At 34.0% G+C, this 22930-nt stretch overlaps 1 protein-coding gene across 4 annotated transcripts in view; it reads right to left on the bottom strand.

The window, feature by feature from the left end:
• The window catches only part of MAP3K7 (mitogen-activated protein kinase kinase kinase 7), a 64806-nt gene that overhangs the window by 8584 nt on the left and 33292 nt on the right, over positions 1-22930 (bottom strand). For 3 of the 4 annotated variants that reach the window (XM_010948924.3, XM_010948927.3, XM_045512140.2), the window contains 3 exons: positions 22715-22795; positions 14247-14311; positions 2349-2454 (listed from right to left, as the gene is read on the bottom strand). In XM_010948924.3, coding sequence (XP_010947226.1) covers positions 2349-2454; positions 14247-14311; positions 22715-22795 — 252 coding nt within the window. The remainder of the gene's footprint in view (positions 1-2348; positions 2455-14246; positions 14312-22714; positions 22796-22930) is intronic. The other variant, XM_010948926.3, reaches the window with a different exon arrangement.

The following is a 22930-nucleotide window of genomic DNA, read 5'->3' as shown; positions in this document are numbered from 1 at the left end:
TTACTTCTCTTAATATGATAATCTCTAGGTCCATCCATGTTGCTGCAAATGGCACTATTTCGTTCTTTTTCATGGCTGAATAATATTACACACACACACACACACACACACACACACATCTTTATCCAGTCATCTGTTGATAGCCATTTAGGTTACTACTGTATCTAGGCTACTGTAAACAGTGCTACTATGAACACTGGTGTGCATGTATCTTTTCAAATTAGTTTTCTCCAGATTTACGCCCAGGAGTGGGATTGCTGGATCATAGGGTATCTCTATTTTAGCTTTTTAAGGAACCTCCACACTGCTCACCATAGCAGCTGCACCAATTTACATTCCCACCAACAGTGTAGGAGGGTTCCTTTTTCTCCACACCCTCTCTAGCATCTATTACTTGTAGACTTTTAAATGATGGCCATTCTGACTGGTGTGAGGTGATACACACCAGTTTTAGTTTGCATTTCTCTAATAATTAGCAATATTTTGACTGGCATTTCTCTAATAATTAGCAATATTTTGAGCATCTTTTCATGTGTCTGTTGGCCATCTGTATGTCTTCCTGGGTTGTTTAAACTTACGAACGCATTTCTAATTTTTATTTTTTACCTGTATCTTACTTACAATTTATTATTTTAGCTTAAGTAGTTATCAATACTTTTATTAGAAAGAGTGCAATGCTGAAATTCATTAATTATAAATTTAAACCAGATTCTCAATTTCTAAAACTGTATTCAAAATTATTTAAAAACAATAACCACACACTTGCAGCACATTTCAGGGCAAACACAAAATTCAGCTGATACTCCAACCTGGACCTATGTACAGGGCAAACACAAAATTCAGCTGATACTCCAACCTGGACCTATGTACAATGTCTAGCTATTAGTATTTTAGGTCCCAGAAAAGAAACAAAATGAGATGGGAGTCGGAAGGGTGGAAGAACATGTGAAAAAGAAACACAGGAGTTAGATGAGAGGGACTTAAGAGGATTTTGATTTTACCCTCATGAATTCACAGTCTGCCACATGCTGACTGGCATGGCTAGATTAGTCCAGGATGAAGTGAGAAATCCCAGCAAATGCTATAATGTCAGGGCGAGTACTCCCTCACCAAAAGGTGTTGGAATCAAAAAGAGCTGACACTACCTGAATGTTAATGATAAAATCTGTCGAGCATTTATTTCTCTGTCCATCTCTGAGGAGAAGCACATCATGAGAAATTCGGCACATGTGCTGAGTAGGGGTGAATGTTCTGGACAATCCTAGGCTGGGCTGTGCTGGGGGTGAAACAGGAGTTTTTGCCACCACTAAATTTAAACTTACTAAAACTAGAGAGTACACCCAAGGCTAAACATAGTTCTATCTTACATGACACAGAGAAAAGCCACTCAGTTAATTTTTTAAATTAAATTATAAACTTGACTAAATCACGCCACATATCTATAAATACTTGTAAGCAGTATTTTAGTTCATAAGGACAGAAAGCTGACTTCTGAATTTCAATTTAATTGCCACTATTAATAACATAGTTGATCTCGTATAAAATCCCAAACGGTTTAATTTTCCAAGGTCTAAGAGATCATCTTCCCTCTCTGACATGACAACATATAAATAATCTTTACAGAAACACATTGCTGCTGCATTTATCAAGGTATTCCCTTAATACTAAGGAAAAGTTAATTCCATTATGGTACATAACTTCCTGCTTGTCCATAATGAAACTATTCCATTACTCTCTTCAGACAGGCAGATTTTAATACTAATATTTTAATTTTGACCAGTTAGTTATTCATGTTGAGGAATTTTAACAACTCTTAGATTTTTAAAAGTCTATTTAACAGAGTATTTATATAACTGAAATGAGGTCTCTTTATCAGATAAAAATGATTCAAAAGCCCAATGGACAGAAATTTTTTTCTCACCAGGGTACATGATAGCCTGTTTTTAAAACAAAAGACTGAGATGAAGATGATTATTTTACCATTCTGCTGATTTTAGTTACTTAAAAAATGAGAGTTTACTACTATCATCTAGTAGGATGGATCATAATAGAAAACTCAGAGTGAAGCATCAAAAATAGAATATCTTTCTATTTGGAAAAAAGCCTAAAACAAACCATCTTCAAAATACATGTTTAGTATCTTGTGGGAAAAAACACAGAGGGCAAGGTAGTGTCTGTCAAAAAGACATTTTAAAATTTATTGGTAAATATTTGATCTTATTAATGGGAAAATCTAAACTACTGTATAATGCCTGCCTTTGTAAACACTAGAGCAATGATACGACTAAACGAATATAAACATGATGAACGCAACTTTATAATTATAATGAGGAAATAAAACTGGTCACCTGTAGAATCATCAGGGGTCCATGGATGACTTCGAGCTGGCTTTTCTGAGGTTGGTCCTGAGGTAGTGATCATTCTGATGCTAGGACTGGATGACCTACTGCTCACCTGCAGGGAAAAGTGACAGGAGGAACAAAATGTGATTTTGATATAAAAACAAAAATAACAAGAGAAAATTCCATTACAAGGCAAAGGACAGACTTCCATTTCTACCAGAAGAGGTCCCAAAACACTTACAAGAGACAAATGAATCCTCTAACACTATTTAATTAATAGACATATGTTAAAAAATTTATGTGCACTCATACATAATATGTCTTAAAAACTGACAAGCTTACAAGAAAGTAAGGGAAATTCTCTGAGACTAGAAATAAAGTCTAGCAAGTGCTTACGCAGGTAGACCTGGGAATTTCAATTAAACACCAATGGCCTAGAGGAATGCACTCAGAGGAATAGGGCATAAAGTGCTGGACTTTTGTGGGATCAAAGTAAGACCTGAGAACTTTCTGTTTAAAGCTAAAACCCAAGAAAGGCTTCACTAGCAGGGAAAAAGTAAACTGGTGAAAAAGACTACCCTACAAAAGCAATAGCAAGTAAATCTGACTGTCTTGAATACCGGCTCTGGGTGGAGCAGAGAAAATGTATCCACTGTGAATCAATTAAAAATTCCAAGATTGATGGAAGATGCAACAAATCCTAAGCAGAAAAAATAAGAGAAAATCTACATTACTGAGTTAAACATAGGGCATATGATAGTCAGATTCTACAAAACAAAGAGAAGATAATAAAAAGGCAGCCAGAGAAAAAAGATTATCCACTAAAGAATATCAGTTAGATTTCCAAAAGCAACAAGGGAAGCCAGAAGAAAGAAGAGTATCTTCAAATTGCGGAAGAAAATAACTGTCAACCTAGAATTGCTTAGTCAACAAAAATGTGGAGAATGAGGTCGAAATAACATTCTCAGATGAACAAAAACTGAGTTTATCATCCAAGACTCTTACCATAAGACTTTTTAAAGCACGTATGTTAGGGAGAAAAAAATTTTACCCTGATGAAAGAGCCAAGTTGCAATTAGGAATACTTGTAAATACAAGGATGAATCTATATACTGAAAATATTAAACAATGGAACAATGACTAATTTATAAAATTACTAAACAAATGAGTAAGATGGCACTAAAATCTGAATAGCAATAGCATACATAAGAAGAGTATAGATTTAAAAATCCTTGTACTGTTCAGAATGAGGGCAAAGACACTAATTTTAGGTTGGGCATGAGGATTAAAATTTCAAAGGCAATTACCAAAAGTAGTAATATGTAATCTCCAAACCAGAGAGACAAATAATGGAATGAGAAATATATTTCTTCAATTCAAAAAAAGGCAAGAAAGGAGAAAAAAGGGAAATAAAAGATTAGAGGGAGTAATTTATCAGTAATCATAATAAATGTAAATGGATTATAGTCTCTAGTTAAGATATTCAGAAAATCAGATTGTCAGGCTGGATAAAATGCTGTTTACGACACATATCTAACTCACAGAGACAGAGAAAACAGAAAATTAAAGACTGAAAAAAGATAACCAGGGAAAACCTACCCAAAATAAAGTTATGTAGCTGTATTAATATCAGTGAGAATTTATTTTAGGGCAAAAAAAAATACTAGAGAAAGAGATATAATGATAAGTGGTTCAACTGAGAGTGCAACAATTCAAAACGTACATGCTGTACCTATACGTAACTTCAACATAAATAAAGCGACAAAACTGCACGGAGAAAGGGACATAGTCACCATCATAGTGAGATATTTTGATACTCCCCTCTGTGATATGTAAAAGCGACAAAAACCAAAACATGCACACAATAAAACCTGACCTCCATAAAAAGCAAGCTTGATCTAAACATGTTTATCAACCCTATGCCTCACAAATGGAGACTATGCATTCTTTTCAAGCACCCATGGAACACTTACGAAAACTGATCATGGACTATGCCATAAGCAAATCTCAAAAAACTTAAAAAAGAATTTAGTACCATGTAAACCATATCTTTCCACACTGATTCAAAATTAACATTAAAAATTCCATCTGTCTAGAAATTTTAAAACACTTCTAAATAGCTTACTGATCAAAGAAAAAATGGAAATTAGAAAACATTTAAACTGAATTTTAACATGAATCATGCTAAAACCTATGGGTTGCATCTAAAGAGGCACTTAGAGAAAAAGATTTAATTCTAAATATTTATATGAAAAAAGTAGGAAGCAGTGGCAACTTACAAGCTAGGGATCTAACTTACAGTGTTAGAAAAAGTATCAGGCTATAAGCTTCCCCAAAAGAAACAAAATAAGAATGAGAGAATACTATACACTTTTTGTGGTAAGTAAATTTAAAACAACAACAAAAAACTTAAACGTGAAATAGACAAATTCCAAAATATATAAATTACCAAAATTTCTATAAATTATAGAAAACATCAAGCCAAGAGGGTTTTTCAGGTGAGTTCTATCAAACATTCAAGAAAAAGACATTTTCAATCTTAAAAATATTGTTTTAGAAAACAGAAAAAACACTTCCTAATTCATTCTGTGAAGGCAGTAAAATCTGATTAACAAGGACAGTATGAGAAAAACTAATAGCCAATCTCTTTTATGAAAATAGATGCAGTCCTAGAAATTATATTAGCAAATGGAATTTGGCAGTGTAAAAGCAATAAAAATCATTAAAAAACTGAGGTTATCCGACAAATGCAAAGGTCACTGGCATTAGGAATTCTATTAACCCAATTCACCACATTGACAGATCAAAGGAGAAAAACCTCAATGGATACACAAAATATACTGGACAAAACTTAACATCCATTTATGAAAAATATATTTAACAAACAAATTACCAGTTAAGAGAATTTCTTCACTAGATAAGGGGTATTTATAAAAAGTCTAGAAATGTGACATATGACAGAAAATGGCATTATAGGATGGTTGGAAGATGAGAGAGAAGCCACAGGCAAGGAATGTACAGGGAGACCCAAGGGAATGGACAATGTTCCATTTCTTAAGTTGGGTGGTGGGTCCATTAGTATTTATTTTATTATCAGGATTCATAACTTACATACGTATAAATACATATATTATTGTCTATGTAGTGCTGTCTGGTATATTAAAAACCCTCAAAGGACCTACATACTAAAATGGTTTTCATTAGAATTTTTTTAAAAACAATTTTATTGACATGCTACTGAATAACCAATAGGATACTCAAAGAATATGGGGCTATATAAAGTAAAGCATAAGTAAATAAATTCATAAAGAATCTATTATCCAGCTTCAATGTGTAAATATAGAAACACTCAAATTTAAGACTGCATCAGGTAAAATGAGAGGCAATACAGTGGTGGAAAGTACTCCTGAGTAGAAATCAGTAGTGAGAGTTCTAATTATGGTGTAATGTATAACTGAGTTTACTTCAAGAAGTTTTGCTTTCTTTCTCTGCAGAGGGATTGGGGTTGGGTTGAAGTTGTGATAACTTTTAGTGCTCCATCAAGCGCTAAAATTTTTTCATTTTAAGCCTTAAAAACTCCCAATGAATTGAGAATATTATAGTGAAAGGTACTTTTACAACATTTCAGAGATAAAATTGTTAAACAATTTTGAAGAGAAGAAAAACTGTTACTTTCATCTTGGGTACCTAATGAAATTGTTTCAGAAATTCCAGAAAGCTTTTTCTCTACCATAAGCAATTTTAAACTCCGTAACAGACTGGTCTTTCCAAAATCTTGGTTCATTCAGGCCATACCCAATAGGTGCTCTGTGTTATCACGATGCTCATCCTGCTCTCTCCTTCTTGCTATTCCTCTCCAACCTGTAGCGCTCTGCTCAGGTTTCCTTCAACATTATGTGGCCATCCTTTGAGCCAAACAAAGCCAGACCCTGCATCTGAGGATGGGGAATGCCTAGCAGTATGATTTACTGGTTGTTATTGTATCAGTCATCAAATTCTCACCCTGGTGATGACCCTCCACTGGCAGGTTTACCTTACCTTCCCAGATTGTCTCCCCTCAAACAATTCCTTATGCCTGTTTCCCACGCTGCTTTTAATCCTGACTTCAATATTCATCCAAAGACAATACGGTATAGGGCAAAGAGCATGTATGAAATTGAACTATCTAAAAGTGCCATTTTTATAGGTCAAAAACAGTCAAATATCAGCAAATTCACATGGTTTAGTCTTAATACTTTGGAGACTCCAGTTTAAATCCAGTCAGCCATTTATAGCTGTGTGAACTTGAACAAGCAACTCGCCTCTCTGAGCTACAAGTTCCTCATTTATCAAGAGTGGACGAGAAGTAGTAGTAATAGCTGAGAAGTCAGGCTTTGTAGACAATACAACCTAGAGTTTGAGTCTCTGGTCAGTCATTTATTAGGAGCATGGCTTTAGATAATTTAGATTATTTAATCTCTAAGACTCAATAGTAAAACAAGAACAGTATTACCTACCTACCTCATTAGATTGTAAAAATTGAATGAAATAATGTATATGAAGAGTCTTGACACAATAAAAATGCTCATTAAATGGCAATTAGGTTGTTGCAAACATAAGATGGGAATATATAAGTAGACTTGTAGCATCTAACAGTTCCTTTCCTAGTTAAAAATTATAGCTCTTTTAAAAAACATATTCAGTGACTAAACTCTGCCACAAAGATATTTTTCTTTTGGTGTGTATTTAGTCTGTTTATAAGCTTCAGTGTGAGCCTGAAATGCTTTATATCACTCTCAAAGTCTGTAATTCCTCAAAAGCATTAAAATCTAAGGGCAGAGATCATGCATACTTTTATATTGGACTCAACAGAATTTAGGAAATTTCCAAATACACCATATAATAAATAAAAACCATATAATATAGTAAACAACCATATAATAAATACTCATTAAATAAAATGACAATAACCATATCCTAAATACTCATTAAATAAAATGACAATACAACTTTTTGTCACTCAGATTAAGGCTTAGGCTTACTTGCCTTTGATATATAGTAAGAATAAGAATATACACCACAGAGAACTGGTGATGAAATACTTAACCCTTACCTTTAGAATGCTGTTAACCTTGGTAAAGCAAATACAGATATGACATTGTTCCTGGGTCCTTTAACCTTCTTTGACTGAGAGCTATGTCTTGATGGTTTAACAAGCGTGCACTGACTTGACTATAGTTCTAATTCCCATTGTAAATCAAGAGCAATTTATCTTCAAAGTGCTGGTAGGGGAGGGTTTCAGTCAGCCTAATGTTATGCTAATAGTCTTACTTTAACACTTTAAAGGGAGAAATAAATATAAGAATTTGTGACATGTGAGAATCAATATCCGTTATGAGAAATTAAACAAGATACAGTACAAGTAAGAATTAGGTTTACAAAATATAAGAATGAATTTTGTATATTAAAAAAAGTCACTGAATATTTGTGATATTAAAACAAATAATCCTACTTGGACCTAGTATGAACTATCATGTTCCTTAAACTTAAATCTTTCTTAAGAGAATTCTTTGCTACTTATTTCTTTCTTTCTAAGAAACTCTTAGCACCTCACGTACACACTCAATTGTTCTACTTCAGATTTCCTATAAGCTATAAAACTAAGAAATAAGGCTAATAGTTTTAGGTTAAGTCTCAAGACTGGTCTTTAAAGCTACAAGAAAAGCTATGAGTTAAATTTAAATCCATAAATTAACTAATAAATGTTTAATATTTCAAGGAATGAGTATCTCAAGGAATAACAGAATATGTTAACATGTTTGTATTAAAAAAAAAAAAACTAAAGAAATATTTAAAAACAAGCCATAACTGTATTTTCTGAATACCTGAAAAATACAAGACATAAATAAGAAGAGGTAATATTTATTTAAAAAAAAATCAAACTAGTTTGTGGGTTAAATTGATGTATTACTGCTGGCAAGCTACTATAAAGAAGTCTTATTTTTATTTAAGAAAAATCACTGGTAAAATTCTGACAGTCATAAGTGCTCTGAAACTATGAAAATTCATTTAGGTTGCTCCTTCCACCAAGACATTTACAATTACTTTACTCTATTCTCAAAGAAACTGTAAAGTTTAAGAGATACAGAGAAACCTGACTTACGACAAGGGTTGGATATGAAAGTGGTTATGAGAGTAGAGAAAGGCTAAATAGCAATTTAAGGCAGCAAAAGAACACTAAGCCAAATTTAAACTGCAGGGTAAATTACCATCAGTAGACATGAACCAGAATTGGACTTTGACTAAAACTTTATCTCTGTATTTATAAAAAGAAGTTGAGAGCTATTTACAAACAAAAATAAAGCTTTGCTTTTTATGTCTCACCTGAAAGACTGGGAAAATATTTTCATAAAATCTATGGCCAGGGCTACTATTTCAACTGACATTTGAAAGCTATTTAAAACCTTCAGAAATCATCTTAGTTGCTAAAATTATACAAGCATGAAACACAGAGATTAAACGTTGATTTACATGATATTTTTGTGACTTTACATTTGAGTAACACAAATATTAAAAACAAATGGGTATCAGAATGGCCATCATTTGGAAGTCCACAAATGACAAATGCTGGAGAGGCTGTGGAGAAAAGGGAACCCTCCTATACTGCTGGTGGGAATGCAGTTTGGTGCAGCCACTGTGGAAAACAGTATGGAGATTCCTCAAAAGACTAGGAATAGACTTACCGTGTGACCCAGGAATCCCACACCTGGGCTTATATCCAGAAGGAACCCTACTTCAGGATGACACCTGCACCGCAATGTTCATAGCAGCAATATTTACAATAACTGAGACACAGAAACAGCCTAAATGTCCATCAACAGATGACTGGATAAAGAAGATGTAGTATATTTATACAATGGAATACTATTCAGCCATAAAACCCGACAACATAGCGCCATTTGCAGCAACACGGATGTTCCTGGAGAATGTCATTCTAAGTGAAGTAAGCCAGAAAGAGAAAGAAAAATACCATATGAGATCGCTCATATGTGGAATCTAAAAAAAAAAAAAACCAAAACCAAAAAAACATAAATACAAAACAGAAACAGACTCATATAGACATAGAATACCAACTTGTGGTTGCCAGGGGGACGGGGGTGGGAAGGGACTGGGATTTCAAAATGTAGAATAGATAAACAAGATTGTACTGTGTAGCAAAGGGAAATATATACAGGATCTTGTGGTGGCTCACAGCAAAAGAGAATGTGACAATGAATGTATGTATGTTCATGTGTAACTGAAAAATTGTGCTCTACACTGGAATTTGACACAACATTGTAAAATGACTATAAATCAATAAAAAATGTTTAAAAAAATGGGTATCAGCAGGTAATGTGGATTTTCAAGGGTACTTCTTCCATTGATTAAATCTATACATGACAGGGTGTATTAAAAACATTCTAATGTGAAATTGTGGGCTCAAATCGAATTCTGGCTTCACTATGGTTGATTGCAAGAAAATTTCAGAATTTTATTTTTCTTATGTGGTCATTAAATTCTCCAATAGGAAGGTATACTATGAACCTGAAATTATTTAAGACTACTATGTAAACTTCTGATTTAGAGCTTTAATAGGAAATTATTTACACTAAAGGAGTACAGAATGAGAATGAACAACTGTAGCAGTATGATACATTATATCCCTTAAATAAATAATAACAATGTACATCTCTTGATATGTGATACAAGGCCTTAAAGCGAGTACTTTCCATGATCCCTGATAGAGGCTTCCCTTACGATACAGAAAGAATACGATGCCAATGGACTTTACTTTTTTCCAAGTGCTATTTTTGTTTTATTTCTGGACAATACTACAGTGGACTGTATTGTTTTATTTCTGGGTAGTTATATAGTGAACTGAGAATAAGGAAGTGGTAAGAGCCCTGGGAGGTGCACTCTGGGGAGGCAGGCATACAAGCACGTATTAAGCATCTAATGTGTGTCTGGTACTTCCACATGTTATAAGAATGTCGGGGTTGATGTTATGGTCCCCACTGGCAGATAAAGTTGCTGAAGCTCAGGGAAATTAAGGACTTGTCCAAAGCCACATATCTGACTAGTAAAAGTAGATTCTAAAGTCCACATAGAAATCTAGCATGTTTGGTTCTTTAAATAATCATAATTGCATCATCTTCCAGTCATCACTGACTGCAGCACTCTCCAAGAGAAATCTTGAAAACAAATCTATATTGGACACAATTCCAGAAGGGGTATGCAGGCTTACACGAGAAAGTACACTTTTAGTGAAACATAGAAAGGTTCACCCAAATATATAAAAAAACAAATCTGTGCAGTCATCTGTAGAAATTTATTATCAAGGTGAGAGCCTGGCTCAACAATATGATACAGCCAAAACTCATCATCAGTAAACAGTGTTTAAAAACTTAACAACGATGCAGACCATCAGAAGCCAAAACACTTGAAACTAAAGAGGTCTAGGATTACTTTACGATGTACTGCATTCCGTTTTATACACAAGATGGAACGACAGGTGTAGAGTTTGTGTGCTTTGCAATCAGATCTAGATTCAGAATTTGGTTACAGCAATTACTGGCAGAGTAAGGGAAGTAAAGACTTAGGTTAAGGTTAAGTTTCTCTAACCCTCAGTTTATCCAACTGCATAATAGGGAAAATAAAAAGTATCCAGTTTATAGGGTTAAGACTTAAAAAACATCCATTAAAGGCCTGACTGGCACAAAACTGGTGCACAAAAAATAAAAGGCAGTTATTTTTACTGTAATTCTCTAACTGATCTGGGCATAAATCTGATCTGCCCAAAAAAGCTCCCAGGAGACTGGGCCTTCTTGGTACTGTCAGTGTACCCTGGCTAAAGGCTACCAGGAACACACCTGTGGTGGGATGAGTTGGGTTGAGTATTTGTTGCAGTGAGGCAAAATGCTCACCATGGGGTACTTTGGAGTGTCTCAGTAAGTTGGTTTTAGAAAGAGCTTACTAGAAGATCTGGGCTTTCGTTAAGTGATTTTGAGGAGGCTCTAAGGAAAGAGGGGGTCACTCTAGATTGGCTACTGTCAGAAAGCAGCAGCAATACTACAGGGAGGCCAGACCCGAGTGAGGATAGAGCTGCAGTCGGTAAAGCAGCAGCAGTCACTCATCTCTGCCAGGAGAGGAAAATGTTTGCTATTTCGTGGGCAGCACAGTGACCTTGTTTTTGTCTGTTCTTAGACAACATTATAAAATGGTCTTGTTTGGTCTCATTTTATTATGATCTCAGAGTAACTTTGTCTACTGAGAGATTGTTTATATCCAGCGTCTAACAACACTGAGGCCGTAGTATCAGACCGGTTCCTGGATATTAGGGGTAGCTTTTTTCTTTCTCAGTATCTTCTCAAGTGGAGGCCAGGTCCACCACATGTGCTCAGTGAGCTTCCTGAATTAATACAAACCTGAATTCATTAATTTAAAAGTGAGTTGTATATTGCATGGATGCAATCTTTTATATGAATATTTACATATTTACTTTTAATTAAGGTGCTTGCTTTGTTCCCTATTCCTCCTCTGGCCATATAAAAACAATCAATTTAATTTTAGTTGACATATGAAAAGTTTAAGTGATTTTATTAAATCAGTCCTGAATCAAGAGCCAAAGTAGAAACTCCTATCATATCACTGTCTTCTATGAGATGTAATATTAAACTTTATTAGTAAGCTTTCTCTTTTCCTGATGACTATAGTGGCCGGGCAAATTCTTTCATGTTTCTTTATGAAACTCCATGGCCAAAACAAACAAAAAACCCCTATGCATCTGTTTAATCACTGCTTAGCTAGACTTTAAAAAGAACTATACCTTCAACGTTGAAAATCTGGATTATACATACTTTTCTTCTTCAAATAATGTTATTTTCATGAGTAATTAAAAGGATTTAATGGTCATTTATCATAATATTTTCAGGGGAAAATGTCTGCATAGTATATTAGGATTACTATTTGTCATTCTCATCCCAAACTGGATATCAGGCATTTTCAGTTTGTAATATTTAAGTAATTTACAAAGACTGAATCAATTTTAAAAACTGGCTACACAATGGTTACACATCATTCGTTTTAGAACAGGTTTTAGCACCACATCAAACTCCCATTCACTCTAAGTCATAGAGTAGAGTAGTCCATGACAATTCATGCAAGTGACTGTCTCATAATCAAAGTTCGAGTGTTTTACTACCTGAAGGTATTGTAAATGAAAAGGGTTATGATCACAGTCTTAAGTAACACAGAACTTGTGAGGAAATAAGTAAGGCTTGGTATGGTGAGGTCAGTCCTGAAATATATCAATGTCTTTCTTACAGAGTACAGAGAAAAGCACTCCCACTAGCCGATGTGTGCTGAACTGTCTTACAGCAAGCCTCTCATTCCTAGTCAAAGGGAGAACACTTGGCTAGAATTCCTCATAACTGGAATATCAATAGCAATAAAAAACAGCATTAAAAAGGCCGAGCTCATCAAGCCTCTAAGGAATCAAAGCAAATACCAGATGTCAAGCTATCTGCTACTAAATGCCCTGATTAATACTTTAAGTATTTGAGGGGGAGAAAGTGGGAAACTTCATTCAAAAGTTCTAGGGTCTCACAAAAGCAGATATGCTGATAAAGCTGCTATTAAGTAAATGCAATCAAGATTTAGGATCACTTAATATCATAAAATATACAATGAATTAATATGTATGCATATACATTCTATGTATGTATCTGTGTATATATGTATTTGAGTATGTGTATTGTGAGGCACTGTGAGAAATACAAATATTTTCAGATATAAATGAAGGTCAAGGGTAATTTACCATTTAAATATCTCAAGTGGTTTTTGTTAGTTAAATTAGCTGATGGCTAGAAAAGGATTTTAAATTTTTATTAACGACTACAAAAGAATCTCTAAAATTTCAAGTGTTATCAAAGTGAAATAATAATAAAATATCTTTTCAGGATGAAAAACACTAATACATTTTACCTTAAATCATACTGTTTATAATATACAATCCTATGATGCTACATGAATAGGAACCATAATGTGGTATCATTACTTCAGATGCATGCTATACTCATAAAATTTACTTATTTCAGCACAAGTGAAAGCAAATCAACAACGAAACCTAATTAGTTCTCATATTAAGAATATGATATAAATTATATAGGTTAAGGTTGTTGTTCTGAATAACAGAAAAAACAATGACTGCTACTTTTATATACTCGATTGGTTAAAATTCTGTACTTGTCAGTAATGGTTTAAATTATAGCACTGTCTGGATCATCTACAAAGAGAGAAGGGGAGTTTAGAAGAACCATCAGAAATATAAACATGAAGAATGAAAATCAGACAGAAGTCTTTCTAGAGATTATCCATCTGTTCAGTAAATATTCTCTTAAGGATGTTTCACAAAAATACAAATCTAGTGGATATGACAAATTAAAAGATTCTCCAAGTACGTCAGTCCCTTATTTGATCCCAGAGGAGTAACATCTTATTGCGGAAATACTTATTCCCCTCATTAGTACAAAGGAGACAACACTAATAATTCATTTTAGAGGACAATGTTAATGATAAAACATTAAATTACAAAACTGAATACTTCCTTATTAAAGCATATATAAAAACCACATAACATACAGAGAACTATTGAATTAATCAATCTACTTTCATAAATTTTCCTTCAAGTTAAATCAATAATGACATCTATATTTTTCTTTTTCCCCTTAATTATTTAAGCTCAAGTGCTAATGAACATCTCTATCATAATTTTAGGTCAACTCACAAAACTAATTTTGCAGGGTACATATATTATAGTTAATTCTTGGTTTCTGCCCATTACTGTTCTTCAAATCAAAGACAGAGAATTCGAACGTTAAGTCTTACCTGACCAGGTTCTGTTCCAGTAACAGTCAAGTCTTGGATGGATCTACGTCTTGGCTGCCCGTTGCCTTTTAAAAAATAAAAAAAGTGAAATACTGAACTCTATTCAAACAGACAATAAGGGTTGAACTGCTACAGTAGGAAGCTGGAATTTGTTGCTCCTTGGATCTACACAAAATCTTTGTGGAAAAAAGAAGTGAGTTTATGTTAAAAATAAAAAATAGAAGAGAAAAAGATGTAATGAAAGGAAGAGAAATAGCTATAGTATTTTAACTCAAAAGTTGCTGGCCTACAACAAAGTACGTCCTAATACAATAAACCATGCCTACCACACGAATAGCTGCTAAACTCTCTTCTGCCATCTTCTGTCATGTGTTTAAATAGATGAATGCTTGGGGGCTGGGGCTGATGATGGCATCTATTTCAAGGGCCTTACGTTACAGTTTCTACAGCAAGACAGCTAGCAGGTTGTAAGCCATGACTGACTTTAAACAACAGCAGTACTTTGTTCATTTCAGGGCCTAAAAGGATGCTTAGGCTTGAATTTATTATACTGAGTCACACTTACCTAATCCCATTAGTCTCTGTCAGAATCTAGTAATTATTTGTGAACAACGACTCTTAATTTCCTACTAAAGATGAATGACTCTCATCCCTTTCTCAAATATACAGCTTGTTGAAATGGGCTAGTGTGTTAATCCTGCTTTAGGAACTCCTATGCTAAAAATAATTTTAAAAAAAATCAGTTTATGAGAGAATTCTACAAATGTTAGGTCTTTCAACAAAATGGAATGAATTAAACAATAGCTTCACTCAGCACTTCTATTTGGGAATAGAGCTGTTTATACAGTGTCTTCTAAGATAAGAGATCAGCTGTCTAAAAGGAAACACCAAAATATTATGAGTAACAGCTGACATAATACTCAAAATTCTTTTGACTATGAAAGCTGTATTATGTAATATCTCACCTAGTGGGCAGCATTCGGAATATGCACTCTAATAGTTGTGGCTTGCTTAGCAGACAGAATTCATTCTTAAAATTTTATATTTCCGTAACCTTCAGTTTAATTTAGCATCTTTATCAATGTGACCCTAGTAATTTGCACATAAACTAAAAGGCCCTTACACAAAAATATAATAATGTTTAATGCAATATGTGTAGTGATTATAAAAACTCAAATTTATAGCCATCCTTGAAAGTATAACTCTTTTCTATTTAAAGCTATGTTTTAGAATTCTTTGCATAATCTTAAATTTACTTCAAATTTCATTTTATTCCAAGTTCTAACTTTCAATTACAAATTGACATAACAAATTGCACATTTATCAAACTGGGTACACTAAAGATATTTATGTGAAAACTTTTATTACTATCCCTGTTTCCTGAGGACAAAAAGGATCCCCACCACCATGACTAATAAGCAATTTTAGGCACATTTCATTCAACACAATCATTCTAAAATTAGCTTAGATGAGACAGGCTTGTAAAAGTGTCTGGAATTCTTTTTTCAGATTAGCAACATTTGTGAATGTGGGGAACCACCCAGCACATGTGTCTAAAGATCATTACATCACCATTGCAATAACAACAAAAATAAACTCAAATCTAGATGGGAGTAGGAGGAAAGGGGAATAAAAACTTCTAAGTAGGGTAAAGGAGAGCCGACAGTTAACAAATGCCATAAAATATAGAAATCTTCAAGCTACAGCATGAGTCAAAGCAAGCAATAGTAGGCATTTTAAGTAGCATAACCATGGCAGAAACCATCTGGCAAACAGTTCAGACAAAGCAAAAAAGGATTGCAATCAACAAATACTTGTTGCTCCAATATTGTTTTAAGTCAAAACTTAGAAATATGAATGGGAAAAAAACATCAAGCTCTTATTTTTGCAAGTTAAAATTACTGGGTGTGTGCTCAGCAAATTTAGACTGATTCCGAATTTTCTGGTAACTATATACTAATTGAGAAGCTCAATTTATACTTTTTCATGGTTCTTTGATATGTGCATACCTATATTACACATGGTAGTAAAAAGGAACAAAAAGTAGAAACGAGGGACAATATAACTGTCAACAGATGCCTAATCAAGGAATATGAAACCTGTAAATGACGTCCTGAGTATTTTGTTCTGCAATGAATTCTGGAACGTTCATGACTTTGGATAGGCAACACAAGATATTTTTAAGAATAACTTTCCTAAGGAAGAACAAAAGGGATATACTACATCCCTTAGCCCATCTTACCTCTTTTCCTCCCTCCCCACAAAAGGGTGGTTGGTATAGCAACTTATAGGTTGATTGTTTTTACAACACTAAAACTAAATTCATCTCTTCAACAAACTGCCCTTTTAAAGTACAACTGATTTCCTGAGCAGGTTATTTGAAAGTCATCACAGAGTTCCTCCAGAGACTGCTGGCTTAGGTCCCAGACAGTCATTCCTGTGGTTTTTCTTACCGGTGTCCTTAGTTTAACTACTTATATTTTTCTGTTCCAAACTTCCTGAAGACTCTCTTCGTGTAAAAATCAACACTACATTTTCCTGGAGACGTCTCTTAACCAAAATGTTGGAAATTTTGATATTCGTAAGTTTTGAATATTAAAAATAATGGCGCACTATTCTTGTGCTTAGAATATACAAGATTTAAAAAATCCACACAGCGCTATACACTGTATTTTACTACTGCTTCATGGTAAACTGAATATGTAACGTTAAAACGTATGTTCTCATTTAGGCTGCCACAAGTTTCATATTCCTTTACTAATTTCAACAATTCTGGCTTACTTCTTAAGGGCCCCTTCAGGGTAGGTTTTCTTTTCCCCCTACCAAAGGAAAGCCATTATTATTCATGAGTTTTCCTTTCTAATAAACAAGCTTTGTTAGGTTACAGTTCAATTATTTTGATTAAAAAAAGTGATCTCGATAGACTACAATACAGTGGAAAAAATGACCTAATATTCACTGCAAGGTCAGAAGCACTTTCTTGTTTAATTATCCACGAATACAGAATTGTATTGAAGGTGAGGCGGCAGAAGCACTTGGCAGAAGCACTTGGCAGAAGCAGGTATAATATTACCTCAGTGGAGTCTTCCTTGGGACTCAGCATCCCTACACAAGATTTTACAGCTGTTAATGACACTACCTGTGAAGGGCAGGAACTTGCAGATCTAGACAAGCTCAATTCTTTCTAACTCATGGTCTCTTCATAGTGGCACTGCACTTCAGGGCGAAAAATTATGCTAATAATTTACGTACATACAGTTCAGTTAAAGAAATGTTCACAAGTAGTATCTACTGGTTCTTGAACCAAATATAGTATTAGAAGGTTATATTCCAGTCCTGATGAGAAAAGCAAATTAGGGCACAGGGGTCTCTGAACAGCATCTCAGCCTCCAGAGAACACAAGTTCTCACCCCTCCCCACCACTCCCCATCTGTCTGCCAATTACCCAAGGTATCTGAAGATTCTGACACAGGACAACAGCACATAGAAACCTAGCTATCCATTTACTGTTTGTTAAATACTATGTTTGGACCTTCCCATATTCTACTTAACTACTTATTATACTTTTGGTAAATAACCAATATATAATAGAGCTAAATGTACCTGACTGAAATTAAAAGAGAATGAATATTCTTTAAATTTTTCTCAAAGAGATCTAAATTTAACTGAAATCATAAGGACTCCTAAAGTTTCTTTTCACCTTTAAGAATGATATTACAAACAATATGTATTAATTAAATTCAAGGACTTGGGCAAGAATATTTTATATATTTTAATAAGGTTGACTCAAAACACTTGCATATTCAATCTTCTTTATCATATCCTTAAGAATAGTACGTAAGACAGAAAACCCTCTTTGCTCAAAGCATTCTATCACTCTTAAATGTTATGCCATGTTAATTTAGGCTTAGAAATAACAACAAAAGGTGTACCAAAGTACCACTGCTCAAGGTTCTCAAACAGAAGCACATTAAGGCAATGCTTATCTCTCAAATAAACGAGAAAATTTTCAAGGGTTTAAAATGAAACCAACTATTATAATTTAGTCTGAACTAAAAAAGAAATTCAGAACATACCAATCATATTATAGTAGTATTAATAAAAACTATCTAAATATAAATATGCTACAAAACTACAATTTAGCTAATTTTAAAAAGACATTATTTATAATATAATTACAATAGTCACACAACATCAGTATTTGCAAAAATTTACTTTTGCAAATTATGTTGGAAATTTATTTCATTTCATAATAGCAATCAATCTGATATAAACTATGTACAAGGATCTTCACAATAAAGAGGGAAAAAGTATGGAAGACTGATGTTTTAATTAAATGTTTTGCAGGTGGTATATATATATATGCATTTGACAGTACGTTTTTCCAGTGGATTTCAAAATGTATTATAATCACACTTGACTTCCTTAAGTGCTGTAACTCTTTACACAAGGACTTCAGAGCAGGACTGCTGATCTCCCTTTGATTACTAGAGCCATGGACAAAATTTGTTTTCTTTGACTACTATGCTTTGAACTAGAAAAGGTTGTTCCCCCTGTTTTGGAAACTTTACCTCTGATATGTGAAATTTTAAAAGAAATGTAAAATTTAGGTATTCTTCTAACATCATATCAAATGTTATTATCAGAATGTATTACATAGTTTCACAATTCATAATCCCTATTTCATTTAAGAATTTGAGATAAAGATGGGGGAAAAATTTATCATTGGAAGCTTGGATAGTAACAAAAACAAAATGTAGAAAAGTCAAGAAAAATCCAAGTAAAAGAATCAAATAGATAAAAATCCATATTCTTAAAGGGAAAAAAAATTAGAAAAATTTAAAGCAATCCAATAATCTGCCACCCATCCTCTTGTCTTCAAATAAAAGTAACACAAATTAAAATGTACTGGCTGAAAAGGAGAAAAGGATTATACTTTTAAAACTCTAAGTTTTAATGGAAAACATTTAAGAAAGCCTATTTCCTTTCCTCAAAGTCCATTCCAATTTATCTGCTTACAATGTTCAATAAACAAACGAATTAGAAAATTGTAGATCAAATGGTTTAAATTCTGGGCAAGAAACTTCCACATTTACATTTACTTTGCTTAGGTAGCACAGTGCTATTTAGCAGGATCTTCTCCAAAAATGAAGTTAGCAAAATGTCATACTCCATTGGTAATTTGCTCTTAATTATGTATCTTGCTTGGCGGGGAAGGAAGCCAGATTGATCCAAAGCCACCCTTTGTGGGCAGGAGGGAGTAGAAAGGAGGGTTATCCATACTGCAGTTTGCCAGTACCTCTTCAGAGCCAGTTAAGCAGGAGGGGTATAAAAAACTGTGTAGTTTGATCCATAGGAAGCCCTGAAGTATTAAATGTCCACTTCTGCATGACCTGAGAGACTACTAAACTGATGAAATTGTTGTCAGCCATAGTTGCTTGTTCTTTCTCATTTGAATGATGAAACAGTATACAACAGTGTTGAAGAACAAGGAAAAAACAAGATCTGAATTTGTTGATGTATGACCAAGTTAGGCATTTAAGTCATTATAAAAATGTATTTTGAAAAGTTCATTAGAGTAATAGTGTGTATTTAAAAATTTTTTAAACTTGGTAAGGTTTTTAAAAATGCTAGAAGCAACAAACATTTCAGAAAAGATACATCTGTACATTCCCAGTAAGTACACATAAAAATTTAGGTGATGCTTAAAGAAGCACTCTTACTAATAAGTGGCAGCTCATTCCAAGAGGTACATTAGACTTAGTATGTTGGCCAAAGGAAAGTATTATTGAAACTACTTATCTGTAGCAGATAAGATAAAAAAAATATAGCTGTATTTAAAAAATGCTGACAACTGGGATCCAGTGCTAATTAATACCAGTTTGGATATATCAAGAAGTATCTGGTAATAACACAGAACTTGTACAAAATTGACTTAAAGGAAAAAAATTCTAGACAGTATTAAGAAATTTGGGGAATTAAATTTCACATCCTTTATAACTAAAATGGCCATGTAACACATTTGAGATATTCCCAAAGCATAGGTTATATTTTTGTGTTTAATTTAAAAATACAACCTAAGAACAAACTAATGTTTGGCTTTTATATCCAATTGTTTCAATTGCAGCACTTGCATTCTTTTATTAAAGTAAAACTGATTAGCTTAGCATTTGGCTATCTGGGGGAAAAAACCAACAAAAATATTTAATAAAATGTATTTCTGAACACTATTTCCATTTGAACAGCATCATTACTCTGGCAATTAGGAGCAGAATTAAGTGTTCCTGACTCCAAAAGGATCCAATTCATAAAAGAGGGTTGGTCTCCTAGCTGGAGAGCTCTCTTTAATTTAGTGTGAACCCAAAGGAGAAGCGAGGCAGAATTACTCTAACTTTTCTGATTTAAACAAAACAAGAGAAAACGGATGTAATTCGGCATCAGAAGATCTAGGATGGGATCCTGGCTGTGTGACTCTTGGAAAACCATTCAGCATCATCAGATCTAAGTTTTTAATCTGTAAAATGGCTATAATTTTATCTGATAAACTAGTTATAAGATTGTTATAAAGGTCAATTAAGATGATGTGCTTTAAACTATTTTACAGAGCATCTAACCAGCATTTTTCAGCCTTGGCAATGCTGATGTTTCAGGCTGGATGATTCTTGGCTGTGGGAGGCTGCCCAGTACATTGCAGGATGTTGAGCATCATCCTTGGCTACTGTCCTCCATATGCCAGTAGCACCTACTAGTTTTGACAATTAAAAATGTCTCCAGATGTTGCCAAGTGTCCCCTGGGGGACAAATTCACCCTTGTTGAGAACCATTGAGACTATTATTCTTCCTCCTCTTTCTCTTCCTCATTATCTTCTACAGTACTGGCTACTTCACCCACTACGTGTGTGTGTGTGTCTGTTCTTAATACTTACCCCTAAGACCTGGATTAAGATTATAGTGTGATTTGCCTAAACTTTCCTGATTCCTTCAAACATTTAAGATAATCACAGCTCAGGAGTATGAATGTTTAAATGTTGCCATTTCTTTAGTCACAATACTATTTCCTTAAACTTAGTAACTTTCAGCATGCAGATAAAATGATCTCAAGAACTTTGCTAATTTTGAAAGTAGTCTATGACTCAATAAATAAAATTAGTATGTGAGGAATGGGTTAAAGCTATTCTCTAAACAGCAGAGGTAAAAATGTTATAAAATAAACCATTCTGATAACCAGAATAACAATTACTCTAAAAATAAAATGGTTTTGTATAGATCAAATGGCCCCTAAGAACTGTATAACTTGTATTTTATACATACCTATAATATACAGATTTTATATATATCCTAGGTCCTAGCTGCAGGAGCTCAATAACAGTCCATTCATTTATATAATCAGCACACATTCATTAAACACTATGTGTGAGGCATTGAGCCAGATACTGCTGATTCCATCAATGATAAATAACAAAGACATGGTCTCTATCCCCAGGTTTCACTTTACTAGAGTAGAAAAGAACCACTAGTTATTCAGATATGACACTATGCTAAAAGCACAATCACAGGCAAAGTACAAAGTGCTGGAGCATTCACCTAATCACGCTCATGATTGTGTGCAGGGGAAAACTATACTTCCTTATCAAAATTTTAGAGGAAGAGGTAGAGGAAAACCTAAAGCAAAAGGGTAAACGATAATTTTGACAACATATACTAATCAATACTGAAGGTCACATAGGCTATTTATGTTTCTATCAAAGTAGTGACTTAGATTCATCTATGAAATGATCACCTTAAGAAATAATAGCAATTCACCAATATGAGACACTGAAGTACCATGTGTGAGTTAGGTATAAAAACATGTCATCCGCAAGAAGATTCTCCTGATAATACTCAGGAATCAGAATTGACCATAATTCTTTGGCAAGATACCATGCAAAACAGCAAATCTCATTTAGTTTTACTTTGTTTCTGTTTCCTAGGTTAAGGCAAAATAGCATTAAGAAACTCTCTTTTCTCAATTTCAAATTTCACTTGCTACCAACAGAAAGAGGCTGGGATAGAAAGCCTAGAGGGAGCCCCAAAAGTAGTATCTAAGGAAGGAAAGGAGCCAAGGACAACAAATATTTTTTAAAAGTTGTTTCCTCTTTCTGCTGGGTGCAAAGAAGGTCTGGGATCAGCTCTTCTGCTCACTTAAAAGATGAGAGGAAGTTGGTGGACTTCTGGGCTGGTATGCTCCCTTCCATGAAAAGGTTTACTTTACCTTCTACTTTATCCTCAGTTTGGAGATCTGAGGTTTCCGGCCAAGGCCACTTCAGTGTAGTTAAACGTATATAGTTTTCAATCTGTCTTCCTAATGTCTGCATGCAAGGTATCTACTTTCATGTTCTATCAAATTGGAGCAAGAAGCATTTTTTAAGTACCAGGGATCATTATTCCGGTTCCACAGCTATTAGACCAACTCAAGTGGTCTATGATACCTGATATGACGATCTCAGGGACATCCAGAATGTTGCCAAATGAAGCAGTTTTACGGTGGCCCGGTTTAGGCTTGGAATAGGCTGCAAAAACACATACATACAGTATACATGCAAACAACAACAAACAGTAACACAGAAAACGTTGAACAAAAACAGCATACTTTTCAAATAATTATGTTAATAACACTTCATGCAGAACGACATGCAGAACTATCT

Source organism: Camelus bactrianus, chromosome 8, assembly GCF_048773025.1.
Source record: "Camelus bactrianus isolate YW-2024 breed Bactrian camel chromosome 8, ASM4877302v1, whole genome shotgun sequence".
Taxonomy (NCBI): Eukaryota; Metazoa; Chordata; class Mammalia; order Artiodactyla; family Camelidae; genus Camelus; species Camelus bactrianus.
The sequence above is the reverse complement of the archived record's forward strand: the minus strand, read 5'-3'. Positions and strand labels throughout refer to the sequence as shown.